The 12,768-nt window shown below is 20.8% G+C and overlaps 1 protein-coding gene across 1 annotated transcript; it reads right to left on the bottom strand.

Moving 5' to 3' along the window:
• Positions 1-7,534: 7,534 nt before the first annotated feature.
• LOC127278019 (probable Bax inhibitor 1) lies at positions 7,535-12,733 on the bottom strand. The gene is made up of 4 exons (XM_051299514.1): positions 12,543-12,733; positions 11,702-12,003; positions 9,176-9,501; positions 7,535-8,039 (listed from the first exon to the last, which is right to left on the bottom strand). The coding sequence occupies exons 1-4, from the start codon at positions 12,587-12,589 to the stop codon at positions 8,010-8,012; spliced, it is 705 nt and encodes a 234-aa protein (XP_051155471.1). The 5' UTR covers positions 12,590-12,733; the 3' UTR covers positions 7,535-8,009.
• Between the last annotated feature and the right edge of the window lie 35 nt (positions 12,734-12,768).

Here is a 12,768-nt window from a genome sequence, read left to right as displayed (position 1 = left end):
TTTTGTTGATTCAACAAAAAAAATTTGGTTGCTTAAATACCAGCCAAACGTTTGGTTGTAAATATCAAACCTGTTTTTCAGTGCACTATGATTTTCGTAATCAGCGTATCAAAATAACATAAAAGTACGTAGTATAAAAAAAAACGAAAATATTATTCAAAAATTCAAAAATTTTTTAAAAATTCCGAAAATATTGTAAAAATTGTTTGCCCATTATCGAACTAGGCTTAAAAGTTTCGTAAAAAAAAGTAGTTTATTTGAAAAAATTTTGAAAAAAATCGATCAAATGAAAAAAATGACTTTTTATCATTAAAACTCAAAAATTTGATAATAATATCGTTTAAAGAGATGCAATTGCAGATGGACTTACACTTTGGCGTGGAATATATCATATATATAATTGTTTGTGCAAAATGTTACATATATCTGTACTCAATTCCTGGCGTAACTAAAACAATTTTCCCTTTCTTTATATGTATATAGTGCCATGAACTTTTATATATAAGGTTATATACGATAAGCATTCCCGAAACTCCTCGTCAGCACTTCTGCCATTACTTGAATATTTTTTTAATTTTTTTGACAATTATTAGAATTTCACTTGTTTTTAAATAAAATTTATGTGATTTAAATTTAATACTAAATTAATAAAAATTAATTTTGTTTAAAAAAAGTATTATACAATTTATTTACAATTTTGTCCAACACGGAGAAAAATGTTTAGTGAGAGCGACCAAACTATTTGTTTGAGTTAACCAAAAAATTTGGTTGAGTGTTTTTTTTTTTTATATAACAAAAATGTTTGGTTAGCACAACTAAATTTTTTTATTAGCTCAACAAAAATGTTTGATTGATCATACCAACCGTTTTTTTGTTGTAAAATTAAAAATTTTATTCTACCTTATTTCTTTTCATTTTATTTATTTTTATTTATTTTATTATTTATTTATTATTAATTTAAAAAATTTTTTTTTTTAATTTTGGTTGCGATAAAAAAATGTTCAACCAAAGTATTTTGTTGGCCTAACCAAATATTTGGTTGAGATAACTCTACGACTTTGTTTCAGCAAAACAAAATTTCGTTACAAGAACCAAAATTGCCAATAACTAAACGATTTTGTGTTGCGAACACAAAATCTTTTTTTTTTCAGTGAATTGTAAAATATACTGAAAAAAAAATATTTGATTCAAATAATCGAATAATGAAATAAATATTTACTTGAACCAAATAAATTTTATTTGAATTAAATAAATTGTATTTGAACCAATAAATATTTACTTGAACCAAATAAATTTTATTTGAATTAAATAAATTGTATTTGAACCAATAAATATTTACTTGAACCAAATAAATTTTATTTGAATTAAATAAATTGTATTTGAACCAATAATTTTTGTATTTGAAACAAATACCATTTATTTGTAGTAATTATTTGATAAAAATAAATATTTATTTGATAATAATCAAGTAATCGAGTATTTGAATCAAATAAATTTTTTTTCAGTGTACTTTTATAAAATTTGATCCTAATTTTTTTTTCGTGTACAAAGCCATTATTTCAATTTGTTTTTTTTTTTTGCATTATTTGGGTTCTAAAAATACAAGTTGGTCAAGAAAAAAAACCCCTAATTTTTGATTTTAAAATTTGTATTTTTTAAAAAAATAAAATTTTTTGAAAAGTAGTTTAATTTTAAAAAATCTTAATTTTTTCAAAACTATACTACACTGTATATTCTAAAATAGTCAAAAATTAAGATTTTCTTTTTTTAACCACTTTTTATGTAATTAATTTTTAATGTTAAAATTCTTTTTTTTTACTTCTACTGCAATAAAAATAAGTTTCTGAAAATATGAAACAAAAAAAAAATTCTTTGTTAAAGTTGTAAACAATTTAAATTTTTTGCTGTCTTAAATTAAAAAAAAAATATGTTCTCGAGATCCAGTTGACAATATTAAGAAAAAAAAAATTTTTTCTCATCATGAAACGTAATAGTAATTAAAAATAACTTTAAGAAAATTATTATTTTAAACAATTTATTAAATTGTTTGTTTATAAAATGTTAATAATTTTTTTTATTTTTTAGAATTTTATTGAAAAAATTGTAATTTTTCAAAATAATAACAAATTGCAAAGAAAAAAAAATATTATATTTTCAAAATATGAAATTAATTTTTCAAAACAGGAACATTTCTTTCGTTTAATTTTTATTCATTTTGTTTTTCCCCATTATTAATTATTAGTGACAATAATTCACATGTCAGATTTTTTTATTTTGTCAAAATGCATAATAATAATAATAATAATAATAATAATAAATTATATTTATTGAAACTTTTGTCTGAATCAATTCACCTCATATATCAAATATCACGTTTTTTCATATACGTAAATAAACAAAATCAGTTTTCAGAAAATTCATCAGGAAGTCCCAATTTTTTAAGAAACAATATACTGAACCGCGCAAAATTTTATTTAAGTTAATTCAATGTGTTATAACTTAATTATAACATGATTTTTATGAATATATTATAAAATTAAATAATAAAATATTTTTTGGGGATAATCTTCGTGTTTCTATTAACTCAAAGAAAACCGCGCGAGTTCATCATTGTAATAAATAAATAAATATTACTTTTCCAAGAAAAAAAAAAGTATTTTTTTTTTCATAATTATTTCTCTATATTATTTATTTAATTATTTATATCTTATATTTTGTTATAATTTTTTAATTCTTTTTTTTTATTATATTGTTTTATCAAAATATAAATTCACATATATCAGCAATTATTTCTTTTTAATGCTTATATGAAATTGTTTAATATAACACTTAGTTTACATGCTTATAGATAACAAAATGAACAACATATTCCCTATATTGTATTATCTTTAACTCGGACTTTCAACTGAACATATTTTCTTCATGAAACTGCGTCGAATCATATCACTATATATACTTCTAAAAGAAGTTTACCATATATGGAAAAAGAATTTGAAGCAAAAATTAATTTTGATTGAAAAAAAAACAAATTTTTTTAAAAATAATTACAATGAATATAAATATATATAATAAATAATTATATTATATTATTAAAAAAAAAATTGTAAAATTAACAATTTTTGAATCTAAACAAGTTTTAGATAAAGAGTTTGCGGTGTAGTGTGCAAATAATTTGTATTGTAATAATTACACTTTAATAGTTAGGAACATATTTGTGCATACCATTGATGTACAAAGCAATACGCATACAAATAGACTTTTTGAATTTCTTCGCTTTCAACCTTGAGCCTCTCACTGAATTACGATGTCATTTTTTTTTTACAATCTACATTATAACTTTGGTGTATAACAATAAAATTTATATTTTTATTCCATATTCTTATTACAAAAAAAAAACCAATTTATTTTAGCAACAAAAAAATTTGTTTACTCAACTTTAAATTTCCTATAATAAAATATTGTTTTTTTCTGTATCCAAAAATAAATTAATTAAATATTTAATATGCTTTTCCATTTTTTTAATAATAATTTTAGAAATTCAGGCACATTAATTTTTTATAATATAATATATTAATAATTAAATTTTTTTTTATAGAATGTTATAATTTGTTTATTAGTAAATTCTGCAAATTTTAAATAGTTATATATATAGAAACAGTACATACGTATATATATATATATATAGGAAAATGAGGTCACGACTGATCTGACATTGACCTTACCTTCCAATTGAAAACGTTACACGAATAGCAATAAAGTGTCCTTATAATTACACTATAAAGCATTATCTTTCCTGATTGACAAGATTTTAAATATACTTTAATACAAAATATATGTGACAGGATATTTCTTTTTTTCTAACAGTTTATTAATGTTTACGAAAAATCCTTCCTTAAAAAAAAAAATTAATTAATTTCACTACATTCGTGTGAAGTTAATTGACTTGACCTATCACAATACATTTGGCCTTTACCATATAAAAAGAACATCATTAACAGTATAACTAACTTCCGACTTTGTTGATAAACTTGAAAAATTTTCTATAAAATTAATTTTAATTTAAATAATTATTATAATTACAATAATATTTTAATCACAAAATTAAAATTTATTTTATTTATTTATTTTAGTCTCATTAAAATAATTTTTATAATAAATAAAATAATTAATTATTTAAATTTATTAATTGTTACATTAACAATTAATATTTAACAGATATTAAATATAATAATAAGAATATTTATATTTATCAATATAAATAAATAGAAAAATAGAAAATAATAATAAAACTAATTTTCATCTTTCCTAAAATGAAATTTTCAAAGAAATTGAGATTCGAGAAAGAATTAATAATAAAATCATATTTTTAAAATTATTTTTATAAATAATTATTATTAACAATTTAAATGTGTAATATTCCTTAATCCTATATAATTGTTAACATCATTAAGAATTGATATTTAGAAATCGTGAAGGTTAAATATATACTGATGAATGGAACAAGATGAAATATGTATATTATTATCTATTATAGTAACAAAAAAATAATTAACCGTTTATTGCCTTTCTTTTTATTACATATAAATATATATATGAATGAACTGCAAAAAAAAAATTATGTTTCTTCATTCTGCATTAATTTAAATGCAAATTTTTATAATTTTAACATTCACTTTTAAACTTATTCGCGCAATAACTCAATGATAAAGCAATTTATAACCAGAATAAGTTTTTAAATTCCAAATCATTTATATTGTAAATTAATTTTTTTTCACTACAAATTTTAAAATATTAATTTATTCCTATTTTTAAAAAATTTAAATTTCTAACAAAATTATTGTTTTATTAATTAATTTACCCATTGGAGATTAAAAAAAATTGAATATTTTTTATTCAATATACAAGAAAAAGAGATATGTATTTTTTTGGATATAATGTTACACCTTTAAATACAATATTTTTAAAGGAATTATAACGATATTTCAACGTATATTTTAGCTGGATTGAGATCATATTAATGTGGAAGCTGTGTGTGTCCAGGTATAAATTTTGATGTGAAAAGTTATTCATCTATACCTGCTATATGAATACATACGTGATTTTTTAAAATCATTGAAAAACCTATAGTTTTGCGGAAAAAAAAGGTTGGGCTTGATGGACAAAAATATGCTATTGATGAAAATTTTCTTTTCGGTTCTTGCTTCAACTGAGATAGAAATCATTTTTTTTTATTCTTCATTGAAATTATTTTAAAAACAATTTTTATTAAATTTTTTTAAAAATATAAGTTTTAATAAAATTTAATTTTTTAAATAAAAATTATGTAATAATAATTTTTTAAATATAAATTATTTGTAATTGACGGTTTAATAAATGTCGTCTTGCCGGTAACATCAACATTGTTATTAAATATTAATTTCAGTATTGTTAATTTTTTTTCAAACAGAAAAAATTGAAATTTTTTAATTAATTATTATAGTTAATTATTATTATTATTTATTTAGTTATTATTATTGTTAATTAGAATTGATATAATAATCTATTATAATTTTTTCAATATGAATATATAAATTTGAACAAATTAATATTTGTTAGAGCTCATTTTGTGAAAAAAAAATATAATGGAAAAAAATATATTTTTGGTTTTACTGTCAGAAATAGTTGATATCTTTTTTGAATATCTTGAAATTCTATATATAACATTTGATATAGGTACTTTTTGTTGATGTACGAAATATAATTTTCGCAATCCCTTCTTTTAACAAACCAACCAGTTTTTTTTTAACATTAATTAGAAAGCAGATGTGGAAATTTATGACGTGCAAATCGAGATTGACGACAATTTTAACCAGCTATTTCATTGTCTACTGCAATATAATTGTTGCGTGTTCTATAATTATATACATTTTTATCCTGAAATCTTATTTTAAATATTATATTCGAATAAAAAAAAAAAATCTAATATAATTTTTCAATTTTTCTCGCACTATTTTTATTACTGGGAAAAATTATTATTTTCAAAATTTTGAATTTTGACACTAAAACGTAAAATAAAATAAAAACTTTTGACATTTTGTAACAAGAACAATTTTTTTAAAATTTTCTATTATGTCTTTCATTGTAATATTAATTGTTTATAATAATTTTTATGTTTAATCATTTCTTTAATGTACATACATACGTCTTTCTTCTTGATAAAAAATTCTCAGTAAAATAAAACATATATATTACTTTTTGATTTTTCTTTTTTTAAAAAATATTTTACAGGAATAAAGAGCGAAACGTGTTTAAATGATATGTCTTTTGGTCGAAATATTAAACATATTAAAACAATTTAATTATTATCGTTTAAAATATGTTCCGGCTACGCAATATTGTCAATTACATGGTGTGTATCAGTTAAATATTTTTCGCGCGTGAAAAATTAATTTAAAGATTGGTCACGTATTCATTTTAAGCATTAAGACAAATTGTTATAATTAATTGATTGGTAGAAATGTGGTAATTATTTTGATATCATTAAATTGTTTAAATTAAAAAATATCAGTTTTTTGCATTATCAAACAAGACACGTTTTTTTAAACAATTAATTGTTACACACATAAATTTTTGTTAAATATATATCCTACATTTAATAATAATTTTTAAAGTAATTTAAAAAAAAATTAACTTAAATTTTGAGGTTTTAATATTAAAGGAGAAATTTCTCTTAAATCAAAGTGACAAATCGATTCTCTGTACTTGCAGTTAGTTTTTATTTTCAAAAATGATAACATCTCGTTTTTTTTTGTATAAAAATAAAGTTGCGTTATAAGTTCAAAGATGAAATAATATATGTTATGTAAAATTAAAGTGTCTGCATTCAATGTATATAATAAACACAATTATTAACTTGGCTTATTTGAAAATTACAAATTTACACATATTTGTTTTTTCTTTTTTGCTACATACTTTGTATAAATTAAAGATTCATTAATAAAAATCAGATAATTTTTTTTTCCTTGCAAAGTACAAATATCACCATCTAAAGAAGACTAATCCATTACTAACATATTAAGTAAAATCACCAAGTCACACCTTAAATTTACACGCAAAACCATTTAATCCACGGGTTAATAAATTATTTCACATTTTTTTGGTAGACTTTTTTCACACAATTACAATTTTTTTTTTGTTTCTGCTTATTATCAACCCTTGGCATAAATTTGTTTCAATTTACATGAGACAGTATCTTTTTTTAAAAATATATATCAGTAAAGTAATAATTGTAATTATACTTAAAAATATATATAGGAATAAAAAATTCTCGTGCTATTTAAATGAGAAATAATTAAAGAAAGTATGATTCAAAAAATAAATTATAGTATTATATTTCTATATAGTAAATTATAATATCTTATTTAAAGATTCTATAAGAAAATTATCAACAATTAAAAATTAAAAACAAAAATTGTGAAAATTGAAGAAACTTTTCATCAAATTCAAAATGAAGATAAAAGAATGGGAATTAAATAAACATAAAATGAAACGAAACTTTAAGAAAAACTGGTAAATTTCATTTATTGAAAGATAAAAATATATATATATAGACAATAATTTATAGAATAATCTGAGCGAGAAAAAAAAATAGTAAATGAAAAAAAAAAATAATGGAAGAAAAAAAATGAAAGAAATTATAATAAGTGCTCAAAAAAATAGATACACTTCACTCTCTCCCAAACCGATAAGCTTTGAATTTATCAAAGTGTTAATTGTAAATTATTTTATAGTGTAATTCAATTGCGCACTTTCTTTTTTTTTATCGTATTAAAATTATATTCTTATGTTTTTCTCTTCTTTAATGGACTGCTAGCGTGGACATTACTTGTGTATGTATATTATTTATATATATGTATATATTTTTTTATGTGTATTATACTGTTGTCCTAAGTATGGATAGGATAAAATGAAGACCTCTAGATTATGGATTTACTTGAATACATCGACATGGCAGTCCATAGTTTTAAAACTTATTCTTTGCGCTTACGATTCTGTTGTTCCTAAAAGAAAGAACATAATATACTTTGTTAAGAATAATTTAATAAAGCTTAGGCAGAATTAAAAATAAACTGGGTTAATCCAATATGACAACGTCTTATATGAATAAAAAGTTTTATCTTGAAAGGAAATTGTTACTGGAACGTGCGAAAATTTTACAAAAATATTAATTTCTAATAATATTTATTGTCAGTCAATTGAAAATATTTATTGATAATAATAATAATAAATTAAGTGACTACTAAATAAATTCCTCTTTATTTCAATAGAAATCTATTTAAAAATAAACAATAATTTTTTTCCATTTATTTATAACTATTTATTTAAATATTAAAAATTTTTTTTATTGATAATAAAACTAATTATTTTAATTCTGGAACTAATTATTTTAGTTATACTACATTTACTTTCATTAATAAACTATTTTTATTTATTTTTCATTCTTTTTTTTATCTAAAACAAATTTCTCTTTTTTAGTCAAATAAATAACCAATAAAAAAAAAAAAATAAAAAACCAATAAATTCCATTTTAATTTTAATATTGAAATTAAAATTGTTATGAATACATTGTAAAGATGAACAATTGTTTTATTTTTTCATTTTATTGCATTGTATTTAAGAAATATTAATTTAATAAATAAAAATAGTGCGCAACGACTGAGGATAAAATATTTAATTGCAATGATCCATAAAATTAATTGCTTTTATCATAAAATTAATTATTCAATATGTACGCAATAATTAGTTCCATTAAATGTTCATATACTGATCAAAAACTTATTATTTATTGTTATGATTTAATAAATATAATTAAAATCATTCATATTAATAACTTCAGCTTTACAAAACGATTAAATTAGAAATGTATTTATCAAATTTATAAATTAATTTATCAATTAGAATAATTAGTTTCTATACCTTCTTTATCATAAATATAAAATATTCAATAAACAATTTTGAAAATATTAAAAAAAATATATATATGAGTTCCTCATGTATTTTTTGTTTTATGTCACATTATTTTCTACAGTTTCTTCATTATTATGATAAATATTGTCGTAAATATCATTGTTAGTGTATATCTATAAAAATTTAGAGAATTTCTTTTGTTGAATAAAGAAAATCTCAAATTACTTACTTTTTGCGTAAGAAGAACAAGAAGATGACGGAAAACATTGATGAAGTCAATGAAAAGATCAAGAGAATGCATGATGAAGTCTTTGCTGCCCATTCTGTGCTTCTCGACAATCAATTGCGTATCATAAAGAATAAATCCGCACATTATAAACAGGCCCAAGTATAAGCGAATTTGATACAGAATCGCCACTCTCAAGAACAGATTGACAAACGAGAATAGAACAGTCAAATTTAATAAACTAATTAGAGGTCCTCCAAGATAAAGCCAACTTCCTCTATCCGCCAACAGTGATGAGATGCTGAACGATACAAAGATAAGTGACGTTGCTGAAAAAAAAATTAAATTAATTATAAAATCAAGATAAAGAAAATAAATTGACTAATAAATCGCAAGAAGAAGACGAAATAAATTAATCACTAAATATTTTCTAAAATTTCATGAATAAATCAAAATAATAATAATTCCAATCAGAATTTAAATTCTGATCCAAAATGATTACAAAAATTATAATTTTAGTAACATTTATAGAAATTTGATATTTTTCATAAAATTCCCTGACTAATGGCAACACTGATAAAAAATGTAGTAATTTTGTAATTTTGAAGTCTTAAATAATTTTTAAATTGTTAAAAAAGATATTTTTAACTTAAATACTTCCAATACTTTTAATTTTATCTAAGTACGTTATCTTTATTTATTTTTAGCGATTTTCAAACACAATAATTTTTTAACTTTGGAAATTATTTTCAACTTCAAACATTAATCAACTTAAAAAAATTAAACAACTTTAATTAAGTTTAACAAAAAATACCAAATTTAACAAATAAATAACAAAAATTTAATAAAAATAAAATGAATTTTATTTTCCTTCTAAGTAGTAATTTTTTCTAATAGACAGAAAATAATGTAATTCTTTACTGTTCATTTAAGAAAACTTTTTCCTTTTAAATATACCAACAATGTGTAAAAGTTTTTTTTTGTTCTTTTTTATCAAATTGTGGATAAAAACCTAAGCGATTTGTTTCATTGCTAAAGTGTTTATGCAGAAAGTCACATACTCATTCGCACAATTTATTTTTTATTTATATATATAGGTATAAAACTTTGGAATAAAAAAATACTTTTGCTATTTTAAAAATATCAATTTTTTTTATTCTATATTTCCTACTCTAGTTTGTCAAGGTAACAAAATTGTGACACTATTTAAGGAAATTTTTGTAAAATACAAAAAAATATTTTAAAATATGTAAAATATTCTTTTCTTTCAAAAAAAAATTTCAGATCAATTTTCGAATTTTCCTTTTTTGGATTAATTATTATTATTTTTAATCAATTATAAAATTAATAAAATAATAAAAAATATATAATTCAATTAATCAATAATAAGAATACATAATAATAATTATTATTATTATTATTTATAAAGGTTTAAACTAAAAATGAAAATTAAATAAATAAAAAGAAACTATTTGTTAAATTTTTTATTTTAACGTGATGCTAAAAAAAGACATCGAAATCTTTAAATAAAACAAAAAAATATGATTTTAATTTGCTGATTTCCTACTTTCAAATACGATAAATAAAGGACATGCTTTCTCTTTTCAAAACAAGTTGACAAAACTTTTATGAAATATTTGAATAATTAAAATGAGCTTTTGTCTAGTTTTATCGTCTTTACACACTGTTAATCAGTCATTTCTGCGTAGGTCTTAAAAGCCACTGTCTACCATTAAACTTTTCAACGTTCACCATTTGCAAATTTTAATTGTAATTAATTTATTTAGAAAAAATAATTTTATAAATTACCAGTTTCTAAAAGGAAAAAAAAATGCTATTTCAAATTATCATTTTTCAAATCACTTTTAAATTTATTTATTTAGAGAAAATTATTTTAAAAATTAACAATTTCTAAAAGGAAAAAAAACAGTCATTTCAAATTAATAAATGTTACTTTATATATTTAACGAATAAAATAAAAAACTGAATAAAATTTTTTTTTTAATATTTCAAACTTAAATTGTATAATTAGTTGATGATTATTTATATGGCTTTAATTATAATTTGAAATGAAGACTTTAGACAATTTTTTTCAATTGTTTAACTTCATTAGAAACACAATTATTTAAATCTTCATTTAAATTTAAATTTGACAAAAAATATAAATTATCTAAGTACTTTTTGAAGTTGTCTTTGTAATTTGAAATATACATGAATCTACAAAAAAAAAAAAAAATTCCTTCACATGAAAGTTTAGAAATATTATTAAAATCAAATATTTTTCAAGAAATTTGTAATAGTGATTTTTAATTTCTATTATCTTCATAAAAAATAAAAAATAAATATTTCAATCTATTGTTTTGGTCTTTTATTTTCTGTACGATAAATGTGAATATGTATGTGTAAGCATGATAATTTTTTCACGACTAAATTATACTCTTAATGAGAATAAAATTTCTTATAATTAACATAAATGTAATAGCGTCATTGTGTGTAATAGAAGAAAAAAAAAAATGTTGAGTAACTAACCCAAAAGAGACGTGACGACTATGCTTGGATCCACACTGATAACAGCTTCCAAAAGAGGTCCCATTCCCAATCCTGATAAAAATGTGAAACCCAAGAGGTAACCGAGACGTAATTTTTGATTTTTGCCATTATCTGGTGTACAAAGAAGAGCAAAAAGAAGACCTAATGCTCCCAGAGTAGACATTAATCCTGCTTGAAGAATTTCTGTGTACATATGAACGTATGCTCCAACTCCTGCCGAAACTGTCGACATTGATAGGCATCCGTAAACATTTTTTAAATGTTGTTTTAACGGTGCTTCTCTGAAAAAAATATTCCCCTTAATGACTAATCATATATATGCAAACTCTCGTCAGAAAACACAAAAACATTGCCTACTTATTTGATTTCACATTATATAAAAGGTTGAAAATATAAATCAATTTGACATTGAATATCTGTTTCACAGATTTTTGTCTTTATAGTAATAATCAATTATTCTAAACAAAATTAAGACATACGTTTACAAATTGCTGCGCAAAATGTTGTAAAGAATACAATATTTCCTCTCCCCCCTCCCCATTATCTTTTAATAAAAATTATAATTAAAAAAAACGACTGTCATTAAAATTGTAGTATAAGTAGTACACTGGAAAGTTACATCATTTTGATAACTACATACGTGTCCAATAATCGTCTGATTATATTAAAATCTATTTTAGTATCTAGGTGTTAAAGTACAAAAATTAAAAAAAAAAAAAAAAGTAAGTTTATCGCGTATACTCGCGATGAGAGAAAGAGAGGATACAAAATACGTAAACAAAGATATTTTTGGAGTGAAATGAACTTGAGAGAAACTTACAGCCTGTTATTGAAGGAATTAACGAAACTCGTTAATGTTGGTGCCATGATTTTAGTTGTTGTTTTTAATAAATTACACACCAGTTACACTTACGTTGCAAACACTTCTGTTTTAAATTTGATACTAATCTAGAATGATCATGAATCGCCAAAGTGATACTTTTTGTGGACACGTCAGTGGTATTTCTATGGTATATATTTTCTCTTGATTTCTCATTGGCTGAAAG

This window comes from Leptopilina boulardi, unplaced genomic scaffold (assembly GCF_019393585.1).
Source record: "Leptopilina boulardi isolate dan_hultmark-lab unplaced genomic scaffold, ZJU_Lbou_2.1 LbouV2_193, whole genome shotgun sequence".
In the NCBI taxonomy this organism is placed as follows: Eukaryota; Metazoa; Arthropoda; class Insecta; order Hymenoptera; family Figitidae; genus Leptopilina; species Leptopilina boulardi.
Note: the sequence above shows the minus strand (reverse complement) of the source record. Positions and strands in the feature narration are given on the sequence as shown.

Excerpts from the sequence above, each read along its gene's own strand:
- LOC127278019 (XM_051299514.1), bottom strand. The coding sequence starts at position 12,589 with ATGGCACCAACATTAACGAGTTTCGTTAATTCCTTCAATAACAGGCT. Across the intron at positions 12,004-12,542 it reads AATTCCTTCAATAACAGGCT|AGAAGCACCGTTAAAACAAC; the intron begins GTAAGTTTCTCT and ends TATTTTTTTCAG. Across the intron at positions 8,040-9,175 it reads TTGTTCTTCTTACGCAAAAA|GAACAACAGAATCGTAAGCG; the intron begins GTAAGTAATTTG and ends TCTTTCTTTTAG.